This window comes from Corvus cornix, chromosome 5, assembly GCF_000738735.6.
Source record: "Corvus cornix cornix isolate S_Up_H32 chromosome 5, ASM73873v5, whole genome shotgun sequence".
Taxonomy (NCBI): domain Eukaryota; kingdom Metazoa; phylum Chordata; class Aves; order Passeriformes; family Corvidae; genus Corvus; species Corvus cornix.
In genome coordinates, this window is record NC_046335.1 from 5,001,043 (window position 1) to 5,017,762 (window position 16,720).

General features: G+C 50.7%; 2 protein-coding genes across 2 annotated transcripts in view; one reads left to right on the forward strand and one right to left on the reverse strand.

Moving 5' to 3' along the window:
• Positions 1 to 7,462, reverse strand: part of RTN1 (reticulon 1) — a 118,087-nt gene extending 110,625 nt beyond the window's left edge. Inside the window, exon 1 of the mRNA XM_039552416.1 lies at positions 6,913 to 7,462. Within this exon, the coding sequence (XP_039408350.1) occupies positions 6,913 to 7,102 (190 nt within the window). The 5' untranslated portion in view covers positions 7,103 to 7,462. The remainder of the gene's footprint in view (positions 1 to 6,912) is intronic.
• Positions 7,463 to 12,162: 4,700 nt separating this feature from the next.
• Positions 12,163 to 13,912, forward strand: LOC104688970 (inositol 1,4,5-trisphosphate receptor-interacting protein-like 1). The gene has a single exon (XM_019290573.3). It carries the CDS (start codon positions 12,214 to 12,216, stop codon positions 13,867 to 13,869), a length of 1,656 nt encoding a protein of 551 aa, XP_019146118.3. The 5' UTR covers positions 12,163 to 12,213; the 3' UTR covers positions 13,870 to 13,912.
• Positions 13,913 to 16,720: the final 2,808 nt, after the last annotated feature.

Below are 16,720 nucleotides of genomic sequence, written 5' to 3' on the forward strand. Positions count from 1 at the left end.
AAGAGACAGGCTTATGAAGGATGTAGTAATTTCTAGCAATTTTTATTCTCACCTAGATGCACACGTTAGATTAAAATAAACAACAGCAACTTTATTATGGTTTTCATTCTAAGTTTTCGATCTCTTTAAAGGTTAATTTTCACAGTGCTGTAATGAGATGGGGAAGTGCTGGTGCTTCCATTTTATATGCAAGTGTCCTGAAGCAGTGTGGTCTAATGGGTAATAAAGCCAATTTATCCATGATGTATCTTCTACTTCATTTATCCCTAAATTCAACAAAACATGCTCACCTTTATGCATATGCTTAAGACCATCTTAATTTTAATAGCAGTTAAGAATGCACTTATGTTCCATAAAATTAGAATCTTAAATACTTCATTGAAACAAGGAGGACTGAAATAGGTGATTTTCACATCTTGCCTTGCAGGTGAGTGCCAAGAATTTATTCTTGCTCTTGAAGGTACAAGGTTTCTTGGAGGAATAGACTGACCATAAATCAGAAGTGTCTTAACAAACAAGAACACTAAATGTGACATTTGCTCCTGAGTGCTGAATCATGCCAACTCTACAGCTTTTCCTAAATTAGAAAACTAATTACAAATAATGCTTCACTACTTGAAGCATGGTTTGCTATGTGGAGGCCAACTTCTCTTTTGAAAAGAACAAACAACAAACAACCCAAGAAAAACATGAACCCCCAGATATTTGGAGGCAGTCCTGATTTAGAAGTAAGAGAATAGAACACGAAGAACAGACATAAGGACATAAATGCTAGATGAAAAATGAAAAAGCTCAGTGCGTACTTGGCCCATTTTAGAGGTACCAACTGCTGAGGAGGGAGAGTGAAGGAAATTCCTAAGAAGTCACCATTTAAAAAGCTCCATTCCCTGCTGATGATGTGGACCTACAGCACAACTCCTTGGTTGCTTCGGGAACTTTAAGCTGAAACACTTGTGTACAAAATAATTCGGTCTTGGGGCCAAATCAGGTCTCAGGACTGAAAGCAGAGCCTAACTCTAGTCCTGAGCATCCTGGGCAAATCCAGGGCCACGCATTTGGGCCAGGATCCCTTCATGGGACAGTCTGTGAGGACGTGATAAACCGACCTGTGGCATCTGCTCAAACATTTCTGGGAGGATTGAAACAGAGGCAACATGCAGGCATTTTCTGGGGTCACTGTCCCCAGACACAATGATACCTGCACAATACAGGGGGTTTTTTTGTAAAAATAAAGCATAAGACATGTCATCAAGTGGCATTTCCAGAGCTGAAGAAAAAAAGGAGGCAGATGTGCCTCCTGGGACCCTTGCACCAGTGAGAGATAAGGAACCACCCAGCCCAGGGGAGATTCACAGCCCAGAAAATACTGCAACTCACAAAACCCAGCACTTGCAGTAACTGGGACATCCAAAGCCTCTCCCCTCCTTGTCATTCTCCTCCTCCCCAAACTCTCCCTCTCGGTTCCTTGCCTATAAATAAAACATTTCATTACTGAGTGATGAAGATTAAAATAAGGCAGGTGAGTCACCCTCCCTGGTACTACTTTGCTCTTTCATCTGCCTCATCCTCTTCCTCAACTCAATTGCAGCCCTGAAGGCTGAAGAAAATTTATCAGTGTGGCAGTCAAAGTGGACAGAACTACCTGCATCCCTGTGAGGAACAGGGCAAAGCCAGCTGCATTTTGATCTGCATGGAGTTGAGAACTACACTTCTGCTGCACAGAATTGCACAGATTTTAAACCAGGAGTTTTTATGCACCTCTAAGAGCACCCCAAATGCAGAGCATTGCTGGAGAAACCCAGCAGGAGCCATTGCTCCTACTTTACACAAATGAGAATGAAGGATGGTATTTCAACAGGATTTTTTTTTTTTTTGATGGCTAACTGTGTACTTAGGCTACTTTGTCAAGCTTCATGAGGATTACAAGAACAGAAAGATCCAAGAAGAAATCCGCTTTGTTCTCTCTCTCTGCAAAATCTGCTTGCACTAACAAAACACCAGGGAATGGGGAGAACCTCCACCAAATGATCCCTGTCCCCTTCACTCACAGCAGTAGATCAGAAGTTTTGTTTTGAGTGGCTAATCCAGACAGCAGAGAAAAACTAAATTCAGTTCTCTAAATCAGAAAGGACTAAAATGTTGATAGTAGAATTGGCATGAATATATACTCTTCCAAAGTGAGACTAAATCTGGCCTCAGGTGGTTCAATCTGAGCAGGATTGCCTGGCAGTTCAGGACACATTTCCAAACACCTGCTGAGGCTCCCATGTGTCGTGCTTAGGTCAGTGAATCCACCATATCACAATTTTCTACAGCAATTTGAAAAATCAGGGTTTGGATCTTGGTCTTTCCAGTGCAGTGGCTGTGAGCAGCGCATTGCCATGGATGCTTGGGGAGAGAGAGATCTTCCTAGAGCAAGACCTGGGAAGGGGGAGGAAGGCCACAAATAGCCAGTTGTTGTGGGGAACCTGGTGCATTTGTCCATGATCTGGCATCCCAAAAAGTGTCAGTGCCAAACCCAAGCAGCGCAGACATTCATGTTTATGCCTACTTCTCTCCACCCAGGTGAGCCACGGTGCTCTCAACCTGCCTGAAAACCATAAGAAATCTCTTTCAGGCTGAGGTGCAAAGCTGCCAGTAACTCACCCTCCCCAGTAACTGGACAGAAACCATAAACTGAGATTCACTGGTGCAGCTTTACCAACACCAATTCAGGCTTATGGCAGGAGCACCTCACTGCAGTCCCTTGCAGTGGGTTATCTCATGGGTTGGTGGGTTATCTCATGGTGAGAACACATGGGTGCACTGCACATATCTTCAAAGTCAACCTCTACAAATCATGTGAATTAGAAAAGGTTTTAAAAAATGTCTTTACTTAAAGCACTGACATTAGAGACTGTCCTCATCATGAAGCAGTGGGAGCCAACACCCCTCACAGTCTTGCGTGTTATATCTATGACTATCAGAGCATGAAATACTCCTGGGATTTGGTCTCCCACTGCTCCTCAGCAGGCAGAGGCTGTTCCTCAACTCATCTGCCTCATCCGAGCAGCTTTGAGTCCCTCCTTCCCTCACTGGCACACACCAAATGGGTGCTGTTATTCATAAGCACAGGATTTCCACATCACTGAGGCAACCCAGGGGATCCCAACCAACCCCTGGATGCTGTTCCAGAAGGGTTCCCACAGGCCATATCCACCCTCCCATTGTATCCCTGTAGATACATCCCAGTTATTGATGCCATCCCCTGTGGCACTGACCTCCTCTCCTCTGGGCAGCTGGACCCCACATGTGACCTGTCTTTGGAGGCAGCTGGAAACAGGCCAGGATTGCCAGGGATGTCCTGACTGCTATGCCCTGTCTGAAGGCTTAGAGTGAGTACGAGCTGGCAGCTCTCTCAATCTCAGCTGCGTGGATGTGGGGGCATAACACCACTGCCTACACCACCCTACAGATCCACCCATGCACCAGGCTGCGTGAAATTTCCCTGATCCTCACACAGGAATCACCATTTGTGTGAGTTCCTGACCTTTTCCTGCTATTTTTCCCTGAAGAACACACCCAGCATGGAGGTGCAGTCCATTCTTACATTTTGCCATTTCTCTGGAGGAAACCATATGTATTTATCCTGGGGAATGCCTGGTAGCCTGTGTAATATTTTTGGAAATAATTCCTGTCAAGGGATTTTAATCACTGTTGATGCATAAAAATAAAATAACAGAATCTGTGACCAGATGGTGTGTTGGGTGACACAGGGCTCTCTTCACAAACATATAACTGCTCACCAGCCCTTTCAGGACCTCTTCGCTCACCAGTCCTTGCAAGAGCTGCCTACAAGGTCCTCTTACCCGAACCAAATTCATTTTTGGGAAGGAGGAAAACTCTACATTTGAGAAAGAAAGACATTTTCAGCAAAATTCAGGGGCCAAGTATAAAAGCAAGAGAAACAGCTTTGTCCCTGCCCAGAAGCTACTGGAGTTTATCTTCATTGGAGCCCTGCAGGAGGAAAGGCTGATGGGGGATCTGCAGCTCCCTGTTGCCCTGACTGTGCTTGAGAAATCTCAGAGCTTTCCACTCCTCGTGGGAATTTTTTTCTGCAGTCTCAATCACTGCTGATTTTGGTTCATCCAAAGAATGGGGAGTGAAATCCATTGCTTTTCATCATTCAAAAACCACTCACCAGGTTTTGACACAAAGCCAGCTTGGCTCAAAGCCGGGCCCACGGCCAGCTCAAAAATATTCCTGAACCTTTCAACAATCCCTGGCTGGTTTTCAAACTTAAAACAAAAGCCAAGATGAGGGAAAGTTTGCAAATTTTTAGGTTGTATAAGAAAATATCTGCACAACCTGTGATAAATTCCCGCCATTTGTTTTCAGTTATTTTCATGCTGGGAGAATCTCCCAGACTCCAAACCCTGCTCTTGCCTTGGAGAGCATAACTATGGTTTTCACAAAAAAAGATGACTGGTCTGACAGGTGTGGAGGAAGATACAGGATGTGCTGGGAAGCTACCTGAAAATTATTCTGTCCAGTTCACTCTTGTTTGGATGGATTGCTCCTTGTCTAAAGTGTCCCCAGATGGCCCATTGTGTCAGGAGTGTTTGAGTTTACAGCAGACTATGGCAGTGTTGTAAAAAAGCTGGAGCAGGAGAAATAAAAGAGTTTTCAGAAAAACTTGACAGTTTCAGATATTCAACAATATGACAGTCTTCTTATTCAGAAACTTATGAATACTTAGTCACACAGAGAGAACAAGGAAATTATTTACTTCCCCCGGTGAAGGGGGCGGGAGTCGTGGCTCTCTAGGTAGTGTGGAACAGAAATACAGCTGCTGCAGCCACAAACAGAGGGAGACTGCGTGCGCAGGGCTGCACTGCTTGGGATGCTGCTCTGTCTGCCATGGTCGGCCAGACGCACACAGCCACACAACGGTTCTTTATTGAACAGGGAAAACAAAATGGGAAATGTCTAAAGCACATTACTACTCTTATGGTACTGCTGGTTTGACAGCCTGACAGTCCACAGCCAGCGAACACCAAAAAAAGGTCTGTATTACTCACTTTGCCTCCACCTTGTCACAGTTTGACACATGCAGACAAACACATCTAAAACTCCTTTGCAGACGATTCCAAAAGCTGAAAATTTTCTTTGCACCTCTTTTTCTTTCTTTCTTTCTTTCTTTCTTTCTTCTTCCCTTTTTTCCTTTTTCTTTTTCTTTTCTTTCTGTCTGTCTGTCTATATTCTGCATTCTCTAAGTGCAAATCTACAGATCATGTCAAGCCTGAAGAAGCCTTCATTAAATGTAAGCAGCTTCACAGTGATTCCATTTAATGGTGATTTACACCGTTTAAGAGACCACTCCTCTTTGTTCTGTATGCTAAGATTCAGCATGGCCATATTTTTATCCATCAGTGAACAAAAAAAGCTCACAAGACTCTTTCCCCCCCTTCTTTGTGTCATTATATGGTTGAGGTAGCCCTACCTGGAGACCCCAGTCGTGCCCCTCTTTGCACAACTCAAGCAGCCTGACATTCCCAGCCATCTGCCTCTTGCCTCCAGTAGAAAGTCACGTTTCACAACCCAACACTCAGCTCAGCGAATGAGCAGCACATCAGCAGATTAGGTGCCTGCCCAGAGCTACAAAACAGCAAAACATTTCCCACATCAGCCGAGGGGCGTTAGATCCCATTTTACCCCTGAACTCGGTCACATCAAGCAGACAGACAGGCACCAGGCAAACATCCATGTTGGGAGCACACACAGGCACCGACGCACACTCAGACCCTGTGAAACCACACGTGTGCCTGTGAGCAGAACAGCACACATAGCCACACAGACTGTGCTGTTCCTGGCCAGCTACTCTTTGTGCTGATTGACTGGAGGGGATTAGAAGGGACTCAGCCCAAAAACGCAGTTCCTAATGCTCCTGCAGCTATTGCATAACAGAGATCGGTTCCTGTCCCGAGCCCTGGCCCTCAACTTACTCAAGACAAGTTTAAGGCTTCAGGCTATGTAATGGAAATATCTACTTCCCGGTGAGATGGGATGCATCAGCTTCCTCAGGGCTGGGGTTTCTGGCTGTCTAGGTTCTCTGACAGGCAGCAGTGGGAAAGAAAGTAGGGATGGGTCACCAAGAAGGAAAGAGAGTAATTTTTCCCCAAACATTTCTACCAGGAGCTATGGGAAGCTGAAGCCTTCTGGGGTTCATTAACAGATATACACCTGCTACTAATGCACCTACTAAAGAAAGCAGCCCTAAACCAAGGGAAATTGAACACATCCCAAAAAGAAACTGAAAATCAATGAACCTACATACCCTAAACTAAATGCACCTGAAGTTGAACACACCTCAATGTTCAAAAGGCAGAAAACACAGCAAGCAGGAAGTCCACAAATAAATGAACAAGTCCCAAAAGCATGCACGAAATGTACAAACACTTTAGAATAGGCACTCCATTAAAAGCTGCATGTTGAAATAACATAAGGGGCCGTGCAGGAATTCCAGGTGCACGGTGAATAGCTAAAGTAACTCCGTTGAGATCTGTCACTCCAGATGTGAACAGGTGTTTGACAAATGAGGACAGATACACAACAAGTCAGATGAAATCAAATGCCCTCCAACATTTGCCTGAAATCTGGGTGTCTTATGCCTAACAAACTGCAAAGAGCTTTAGGGAACTTGGCTGGCTCCTGCGTCCCCCCTCCCCCACATCAGCAAAAAATAACTATTTGCAAAGGCCGCAATTCCTCGTTATTTTCTGTTTCCCTACGTGCAGTCACTAACTCGTTAGCGATGATTCCAAGCAGCCAGGCTGCGAGAAAAACAGAAGAAGGGTCAGGAACGAGACAACCGGGAGATGCTCCTGCCAGGGCCCCTTTGTTGAGCATCCCTGGGTACCCCTCGCCTTTTACCTGGGGATGCAGTCGCCATGGTAACGGGCGGGTGTTCCCTGGAGGAGCCGAAACCCAGCTGTTCCCGCTGCTGAGCCCCATCTCCATCCCGCAGCGGAGCCCCAGTCGCGTACTGGTCCGCCCCGTCCGCAGCCCAGTGCACCCCAGTGCCCGCCAGCAGCAGGTCCTGGGGGTCCGGCGGGGCTGACATGCTGCCTGCAAGGCGGCCGCTGATCTCCGGCTCTCGGGATGCAGCGGGGGCCACCGGAAGGGCTGCGGGGGCCGCCGGGCTGGCTGGTGCTGCGGCCGCGCTGGGGTCTGGCCGGCTGCAGGGACCGGGAGTCGCCGCCGCCGCTGCCGTATCTCCACTAGCGCTTATTACGCAGGTGAAAATGGCTTGTTAGTTGGAGCCTTCCAGCCCTTGCGTCACCCTGTGGCTGGCATATCACAGGGCAGGAATCTGCCAGCCGGGCTGCCGCTCTCCCCCGTTTAACTGCTTCAGCAGGGTAGGCATCGGCTTGTGTGGGTTAAGGGAAGAAATGCCCCCTTGCAGGCAGGCACACGCCTCCCTCTCCCCTCCCGCAGCCCCCCTCCTCCGCATCCCTGCGCTCCAGAGCATCCCGCAGGCGCCGCAGCCCGGCACGGCAACGCGCCCGCCGGGAGAGCCCCCGGCTCCTCCCGCACGGCCGGGCTCGGCCGAGAGGGCAGACAGCTCTCGGCAAGCCCACCCTAAAATCGCCCTGTTCCTCCCCCTCTCCGCCGGACCCTAACCCGGCGAGAGAAGCCGCACTCTGCCCCTGGGTTTGTTTACCCAGTTGGCTCCTCTCTGCAGCCGCGCTGGAGATATGATCGCAGCTTATTGCATCTAAATGACACTTGTCAAAATAAACTCACAGCAGGTGTCTGTGTGCCGGGTTTTTTTTCTTTCCTTTTTTTTTTTTTTTTTTTTTTTTGTGCCATTATATTTGCTTGCTTACTGCCTCACAAAAATCGTGTGTGTACAGAGGCAATGAGAAATGTCAGGGATTTTTGCTGTCAGTGAGAGCAGCAGCAGTGTGAGATACAGCAAAGGTGAAAGCACAGGGCAGGATCTGTGCTTTCACAGAATCTGTGCCACTTATGAGCTGAACTAGGAACAAGTTTCCTTGTTGTCCTTTTACAGATGAGGAAAGGGACTCAGGTAAAGGGTATGGGATCACTCCTGCAGTGCACAGAGTTCTGGCACTTACAGGTCAAGGAAACAAATTCCCTGCCTTGTAGAAGGACCTCTCTCTTGTCATGTGGCAGGTCAAGCTACAAAGCGGAGAGTAATTGCCCCAGCCAGAAGATTTCATTCTCACCTGGCTCTTTGGCTGTTGCAGCAGTGGATCTCCAGCTGTGATCTGTGTGTCACAGCATCCCTAGGCAGGCTTCAGACCCTCTCCGGCTACAGCAAGCTTGTGCTTGGGCTTGAAAACTGAACATGTTCCCAGTTTTTCCAAGTAAGGGGGGAGGAAATCCAGAGTAAGTCCACAATACAAGATGAAAAGCCTCAAAAGTAGCCTTGAGGCTACTATCCATTTGTGTTATCTTCCTGGCGAATTGCCACCCTTATCCTCGCTCTGTCCTGCTGCTGCCTGAGAATCATAGAATGGTTTGGGATGAATCTAGGAGACAATCTAGTTCTAACAAACTGCTATGGACAGGGACACCTTCCACTAGGCCAGGTTGCTCCAAGCCCCATCCAAGCTGGCTTGGAACACTGCCAGGGATGGGGCAGCCACAGCTTCTGTGGGCAGCGTGGGCCAGGGCCTCAGCACCCTCACAGTCAAGAAGATGCCCAGGCTAACTGGATTTTCTTTATTTCAATGTTTGCTGCAGATCAGTAGCAATGATTTTAGCCATGGAGTTTGTAATGCCAAATCCCATACCTCAGGCTCATCTCATGAGCCAAGGAGATTAATTTTCCAAATTCATGGTTCCCACTTTGACATATACAATGACATATACAATGTCTGATTATGATTCCAGCAAGATTCTGATGACTTCAATATTGCTATTAATGATGTTAATAATATTCAGTATGTTTTTAAAAATATGTCTTCCCATAGATCTTAATGCGCATCCTTGTTTGGATTCCCCAGTTTTCTTTTGTGTCCACCACTCTCTGGGACGCCCCACGAGTCTCTTTGTGTGAGTGTGCAATGGACTGAAGCACTCAGGAGAAGGCCTGTAAGAGCACTGAGCCCCTGGCAGCTCTGCTGTGTGAGCAGTGGGCCATCACAAAGGTCTTGTGATAATGCAGCATCATCAGAATGAGCGCACACACCCGCTAGGAATGATTCATTTCCACAGACCAAAGGGGTTATCATGGTCTGAGGGCTGCTGCTGTGAACACAGGCACTGTTACTACAGCAAAAGACTGAGAAGAAAGAGTGTGTGCTCTGCTTATTGAAGAGAAATGGGGACAAGGAGGAGTCAGCAGTGTGAAGAGGTGGCCAGGAAGACCAGTGGCATGCCGGCCTCTATCAAAAATAGTGAGGCAGCAGGACCAGCGAAATGACTGTCCTGTGCTGGGCCCTGAAGAGGCTGTATCTCAAACCCTGAATTCAGTTTTGGGCCCTTCATGTCAAGGAAGACCTTGAGGGGCTGGAGGGTGTGTGCAGAGAAGGGAAGGGAGCTGGGGAAGAGCCTGGAGAAGCAGTCTGATGAGCAGGGGCTGAGGGAGCTGCAGGGGCTGACACTGGAGAAGAGCAGGATCAGAGAGGAACCTTCTCACTTCCTGCAACTCCCAGACAGGAGGGTGGAGCTAATGCAGGTCAGGCTCTGCTCGCAGGGAACAAGGGACAGGACAAGAGGAAATGGCCTCAAGTTGTGCCAGGAGTGCTTTAGATTGGGTATTAGGGCAAAGGCTCTCCTCTGAAAGGGTTGTCAAGCACTGGCACAGGCTGCCCACGGAATTGGGGCGATTGCCATGCCTGCAGGCACTTAAGGAATGTGTGGATGTGGCACCTGGGGACATGGCGGACAAGGTGGACTTGTCAGTGTCTCAGGTTTGTGTCCTCTGCCTTGATGGCAGGACAAAGGTGGGGCAGGACACAGCCCAGATGCTGGCAGCTGTGAGCTGACTCAAGCCATACAGATGAGCCTTCCACGTTGGCTAGCACCGGTGCTGGCAGCTGAGCCACTGGCAATGTGCCATGTTACCCTAGTGCACAACCCTTTTAGGCTCAAGCTGGGCCGGGGGAGGGTGGTCAGTGGCTCTCCCAGCTCTTGAGCACAAGGTGAAAAAAGAGAAAGCGTGTTACCCATCAACCCCTTCAAACAACACATCGTAACACATCGAGGAAAGAGAGGGGCAAAGGCACAATTTTGAGACGGATCTAGGCTGCACCGAGAGTGGACCACTCAAATCCAGGTGTGCAAGATGGCAAATGCCACAGGTTTTCTTGGGGGGAAAAAGCTCCAAACAAAACACACCACCAACCCCAAACCATAAGATCAGTGTCAGAGTTTCCTGCTATTCATGGCTGAGAGAAGCTGCTGTGCAGTGCTGATGGCCTCTTCTCTGCACACTCCTCGTCCTTGCTCGTCTCAGGGATCTACGAACCCAGGCGAGGGTTTCTTTCTGCTCTTGCCTGAGCTGAGACCAAACAGCCTTGGGGTGCCCAGTGCTGTTAGCAGGAGAGCTGGTGAAGGTCGTGCCAAGCCACACAGCCTTCCCCTCCCAGGCTCCAGAGACACAAGGGCAGAAAGCTGCAGCCTAAGCTGTATTGCATTAGCACCCTGTGGAGCTTGTCCGTCCTCTGGCATCCCACAGGGCAGGCAGTGTACATCTGAGCTGCTTTCTTAGGGAATTCAGAGTTTGCCCAAACTGGGGCCTTGCTGAAGGGCTCTCACTTGTGCTGCCAGTGCCGTGGAAGGCCCCAGAGCAAGAGGGCATTTCTTGGCTGCAGGGATCCCGTCTTCACAGCCTGGCCTTGCAGCTTAGCAAAGTCCACACGGACATGCTGGCACATTCCAGCACTGACTTGCACTCCAAACCCTGACATTTTCTTCAAGGCAAATTCCCATTTTTCCTTCTGCTTGGAAGGGCACGGATTGCCTTGGTTGATGTATTTGGCAGAAAGGTTCTCCTCACATGGAAACGCTTCCTGGCAGCCTGAAACTCTCCTGCCCAGCGACAACCCGTTTGGTCCCACTGGATCACGGGAACGCCAGAGCAAAAGCATCACCTTTCTCTCTTCTGGGAGGAGCTGGTTTCACAGCGCAAGCTCCTGACACAGTGCAGGTGGTCCCTGAAGGGAGGTTGTAGCTAGGTGGGGGTCATTCTATTAGCCCAGGGAACAAGCAATGCGAGCAGAGGAAATGAGCTCAAGTTGTGCCACGGGAGCTTTAGATTGGATCTCCAGGAACTATTCCTTCAATAAAGAGGATCTCAAGCTTGCAAACAGGCTGCCCAGGGAAATGGCTGAGTCAGCACCTCAGAAAGGTTTAAACATCGTGTGGATGTGGCATTTGGGGAGCTGGCTGATTGGTGGAGTAGGCAGTGTTAAGTTTGCGGTTGGACTGTGTGATCTTCAGGGTCTTTTTCAACCTCGACCACTCAGAGCTTCAAGTGGAGCTCAAGCAGTGTGGAGTCAAGGGTGCCTTCCAGCATGGATATCTAGGAGATTGCCAGTGGGGAGCAGCTGATAAGAAAGACCAAAGGAAGAGCAAGGGGAGTTCTTCCCAGAAGATTCACTCCAAAGCAGCCTTAACCAGTACACCAGGGCCACTCTGAGCGCCTGAGCTGGGCTGGGGACAAAGGGTGGTGCTGGCCTGGCTGTGCTGTGCTGTGAGCCCTGTGACATCCCGGGCGACGTGTCACAATGGGGGCAGCTCTAAAAGGCCCCAGCAGGTAACGCTGGCCCTGTATTGCTTGGGCAAGCGGTGAGTGCACACGTGGCGGGGAGGCTGGGCTGGGGACGAGGGCCGGGGCGGAAACGCTGCACCCGAGGCTGGCTTGTCCCCCCGCATGCAGGGACAGCCCCTCATATGGGAGAGCCTTGGGCAGGGCACGGTGCCGCTGCTGCTGCTGCTGCTGCTGCTGCTGCTGCTGCTGCTGGGGCAGCGGGACAGGCCTTGCTGCCTGCCAGCTGTCTGGGGCCCTGTCCTTCCCGGCCCCAGATGCCTGTGATTGCCGTCCCTGCTGCCCCCAGTGGCAGCTGCCTCCCTCCCCGCCCCACTCAAGGCCTTCTCTCCATCCGCCCGCAGACCATGGGTTCCTTGGCATTCTGGTTCTTGCTCTTGCAAAGCCTAGTCCACTACCTGCGGCCCGTGGGTGATGGTTTGGACGAGGCGATGCGTCTGCGCATGGAGGCGCGTGCAATGAGCCAGGAAGTGGAGAGGATTCTTCTGGAGTGGGAAGTGGAGCAGCTCACCCTGAAGCAGAGTAGAGGGGCCTGGCGAGAGCTGCTCTGGTCTGCCTTGCAGCACTGGCAGATCTGGGCCATTGCTGGGCTCCTGCTCCTTCTCTCGGCCCCAGGGTTTATCTGGAGGGAAAGGAGCCTGAGGAGAGAGGAGCGTGAAGAAGAAAACGATGGTGTAAATGAAGAGGAAGTCAGAAATGTGGATGCAAATGAAGAAGAAGCTGTTGGAAATGAAGAGGAAGTGAGAAATGTGGATGCAAACGAACAAGGTGTTGGAAATGAAGAAGACAACAATGATGCGAATCGGGAGGAAGTCAACAATGATGATGGCAATGTACAGGAAGTCGGCAATGGTGCTGCAAACGAAGATGGTGCTGGAAATGAAGTTGTCATTGCGGCTGCAAATGCAGAAAACAACAATAATGATGCACGTGAAGCCGAAGAAGGAGAGCATGATATTGAAGATTACGCTGGAAGGATTTTAATGGAGCGCATCCAGTGGCCTGTACAGGACCTGCAGGAAGGCTGTGAGTGGACAACTGACCTGATGGACAATTTCGCAATTTACTTTGGCCACGTCTTGTCTGGCAGTTTCTACCCGGTCCTGCAACAAGCCATCGGAGTGGGCAGTGCCTTTGAAGGTTGGAGTCCCCGCGAGCAGGATGTTGTGTACCGCGTGCTCGTGCCCATGACTCCTCCCCGAGGGCACACCTTCCACCTGGAGCGTGACACTGAGGAGCAGAGGCACGTGAGGAACTTCCGTGTCCGTGTGCAGCTGGAGTGCACCTGCACGAGGGAGCAGCAGGGTGAGAACATGCTGTGCTTCCTGCACCACCCCGAGGAGGAGCTGAGGAGGAATCAGGATCCCAGCCTCCTTCACACCCTGTGCACCGGCGCCTACCTCGATGTGCAGAAAACTGCCCGCTGGTTCTACCAGCTGGTGAGAGCCATCTGGCCAGCTTTGCCTCAGTCGCACACGTGGCGTTTAGTGCTGCTGCCCTCCAAACGCTCCTGCCAATTCCAGGTGACCAAGGGCAGAGAAAGCTTCCGCATTGAGGTGCTGTTTGGGGTGCGGCAAGGCGACTCAGACATCTTTGTGAGCAGCCAGCCTAGGGAGGCCTGCACGCCAAGCACAACATGGCCGGAGAGCTACGCCGTGGCAGAGATGAAGTTCTTCAAGTGCATCGCCAGGCGGGCCCCCCCTGACAGCTTGCACCTCAAATGCCTGCAGTTCTTCAGCTGTCTGCAGCTGGGCTCAGGCTTTTCCACCTACACCATCAAGACCATTGTCATGCACCTCCTGTCCATCATCCCCGTGTCACGGTGGCGCAGGAGAGATTTTGTCAGGCGACTGGTGGATATCAGCGAGGGCCTGCGCTTCTGCGTGCAAGTGAGATGCCTCAACCACTTCATCGTGGGCAACCGGAGCCTTCCTGGGGAGATCAGGGTTCCCCCAGAGGTGCAAATGGCCGAGACGTGCAATCTCTTCCACCACCTGGTGATGGATCCCGTTGCCCACTCCCAGGCGATGAGTGAGTACGTGGATCTGCGAATGTGGCTCGTAGAAATGCTCGAAAGTATTCCTTGAAAGAGGTTCTCCTGCTTAGAGCTGTGCTTGTGAGACTGGCAGCTGGCAGCAGAGTTTCCCCTGATTGTACAGGAGAAAAGAGGGGAGAGTGCGGGATACAGAGAGGGAAGGGAAAGCGCTGTGCAGCAGCACTCTGCCATCGACAGCAGCAGCAGCAGTGTCGTCCCAACAGTCTCCTCAGCACTGCATCCAGTGATGACCAGGTTGGCTACACAGATCGGGGAGCACGCAAGAGCAAATCCTGCCATTCCTTTTTGTGTTCTCTGGGGTCTGTGTGCAGAATCTACTCCTCAGGGAGGAGCTGACACAGACCTCAGTGTGCAGAACATGGAGAAGGCACTGCTCAGTTGGCCCTGGGAATTGCTGCCACACCTGTCCTCTAGAGCAAAAGCACGCTCGGGGAGTCAAAGCCGATGAGGCTGAAGAGGCCGTGGCCAGGGGCCTTGTGAGAGAGAGTCCCATTGCCACCTGGACTGTGACTGCCGCCAGCTCTGTCTTAGAGTCCATTTTCCCCCTGAGAGCTTCACCTTGTGCAAAGATGCCGATCCCAGAATCCCAGACGAGTTCACATTTGAAAGGACCACCGGTGAGATCATCTTGTCCAGGGGTGCTCCAGCAGGCTCTTCCTGCTGCGCATTGCAAAGCACTGCGTCCGGACGGTTCTTGACTATCGCCGGCGAGGGAGACTCCACAACCTCTGGGCAATGTGCTGCAGTGCTCGCTCACTGCGCTGAATGCCAGATGTGCTGCACAGCTGCTTGAAGTCAGCAAAGAATTGAAGGGGCTGCTTGAGAAAAACATCAGCTGGGCCTCTCAGCTCTCTCGCCCCTGGCTGCAGCAAGGCCTAAGCACAGAATGACGTCTGCAGTGAAGCAGAGGCCTCTCGGCCCCATGTTGTTTCCCTGAGGCCCAGAAGAGCACCTGCACCTCTCTAGCGCCATCGGCCTCACTGCCCTTCACTGCGCAGAACAAGCTGGGTTACGAATCTGCACCTTTAAGGAGAAGAGGATGCGTGCAAAGACTCTGGCAGAGGTCCCACAGCCTCTCCTGCTGCCTCAGCAGGTGGAGGGCCACGGGAGGGTTTATTCTACCTCCCTGTATCACTTCCTTTTCCAAAAAAGGTCACACAGATCCACATCGAGCTCCACTTGCATATGAACTTCACACTCGCGAGAACACGCATGAAGAGAGCACATGCCTTACGTGCATGGCCAAAGTCACCAACTCCCACCGGTAGCATGCAACTGTTCCTGGCCTTTGGGAAGGGCCAAAAATCAGAGTGTAAAAGAAGCAGGAATGTGGGACAGAAAAAGAAGAAAGAAACAGGGAAAAAAAGACCGAGAGGAACAATCAGCGCTGCTTGCCCGCCATCGGTCAGGGGACGGTGCCTGTCCTTGTCCCCAGAAGGGACACCTTTAGGTCAGCATTGGACCAACTTGGTTGGCGCTGACCTGAAACTTTGAATCCATAAGAATCTAGATTTTTATTTCATAGATATAAAGACATAGTCTAGACATATTATATATTATAAAGTTTATTGATTAACATATATAATAGTAAAATATAATTAAACAAAACAATGTACCAATATAAATAATATCAAAGACACAATAGATGTATTTATTATGTCATGATAAAATTAATGATCAAGATTTGAATAGGTAATTATATTTAGACAATAACAATACCGAGTGTATTTCGTGTCACTATCCCTCGTGACACCTATTAATGCTCTATAGTCAGTGCATTTATGAGTGGCAAACCAGAAACTGCTTTGTTCATGCTTCAATAAAATGCAATATGCCAGAATCTGGAGCGTGCAAGACTTGATTGATCTCAGCCAGACCCAGAGCATTGGTAAATCTCAGGCGCTGGCAAGCTGGGCTCGTGAACAGTGTCCTTGAACTCAGCCCAATTTACCGTGCTGAAGTGGTTCTAAGCAGAAATGAAGGCCAGCTGCCCCAAGTGATCTGTGATCACAGAATCACAGAAGGCCTTGGCTTGGAAGGCTCCTTGAAAATCGTCTTGTTGCAAGCCTGCTGCCAAGGGCAGGGACACCTCCCACTAGGCCAGGTTGCTCCAAGCCCCGTCCAAGCTGGCCTGGAACACTGCCAGCCATGGGGCAGCCACAGCTTCTGTGGGCAGCGTGGGCCAGGGCCTCAGCAGCCTCCGAGCCCAGAACTTCTTCCACATCTCCAGCCTAACCCCTCCCTCTGTCAGCGGGAAGCCACTGCCCCTGGGGCTGTGCCTCCAGGCCCTTGGGAACAGCCCCTCTGCAGGTCTCGGCTGGGCCTCGTGCAGGGACTGAAAGGCCGCAGGAAGGTGCCCCCGGAGAAGCCCTTGGAGAGCACTGGGGCCACGAGTGCCACCATCAGGGCAGCAGGCAGGGCCTGGCGCGGCCGGCGGGGCCAAAGGGCACAGGGCACAGGGCGCTGAGGCCCTGCCAGCCGGAGCTGGCAGCTCCGGTGGGCGGCCGGCAGAGAGCCGTGGGAGATGCGTGCAGCAGCAAGGACCCGGGGCTTCTTGATGGGTCAGAAAGCAGAGAAGAGCTTGAGAATGGCCACAGAAGGATTAGGGCATCTCCCTGTGCGGAAATAATTGCCAGAGGTTTATGTCTGGAAAAGACACAGATGAGTCTTTTAATGTTATCCGAATAAAGGCAGAGGCCATGGGACATTTCTTATGGCGTGTCTCCAATTGCTGTGGGGCGCAGCCTCCTTTTTGATCCTAATTTCCAGGTGCATCACCCTCTTCCTTCCCCCATTGCCTGAGGTACTCGGAAGGTACAGACTTCCCAAATCGCCGTCTCTATGGCCCCCTCTAATATGCACCCTCTGGTTTCTTTAGATAC

Excerpts from the sequence above, each read along its gene's own strand:
- LOC104688970 (XM_019290573.3), top strand. The coding sequence starts at position 12,214 with ATGCGTCTGCGCATGGAGGCGCGTGCAATGAGCCAGGAAGTGGAGAGG.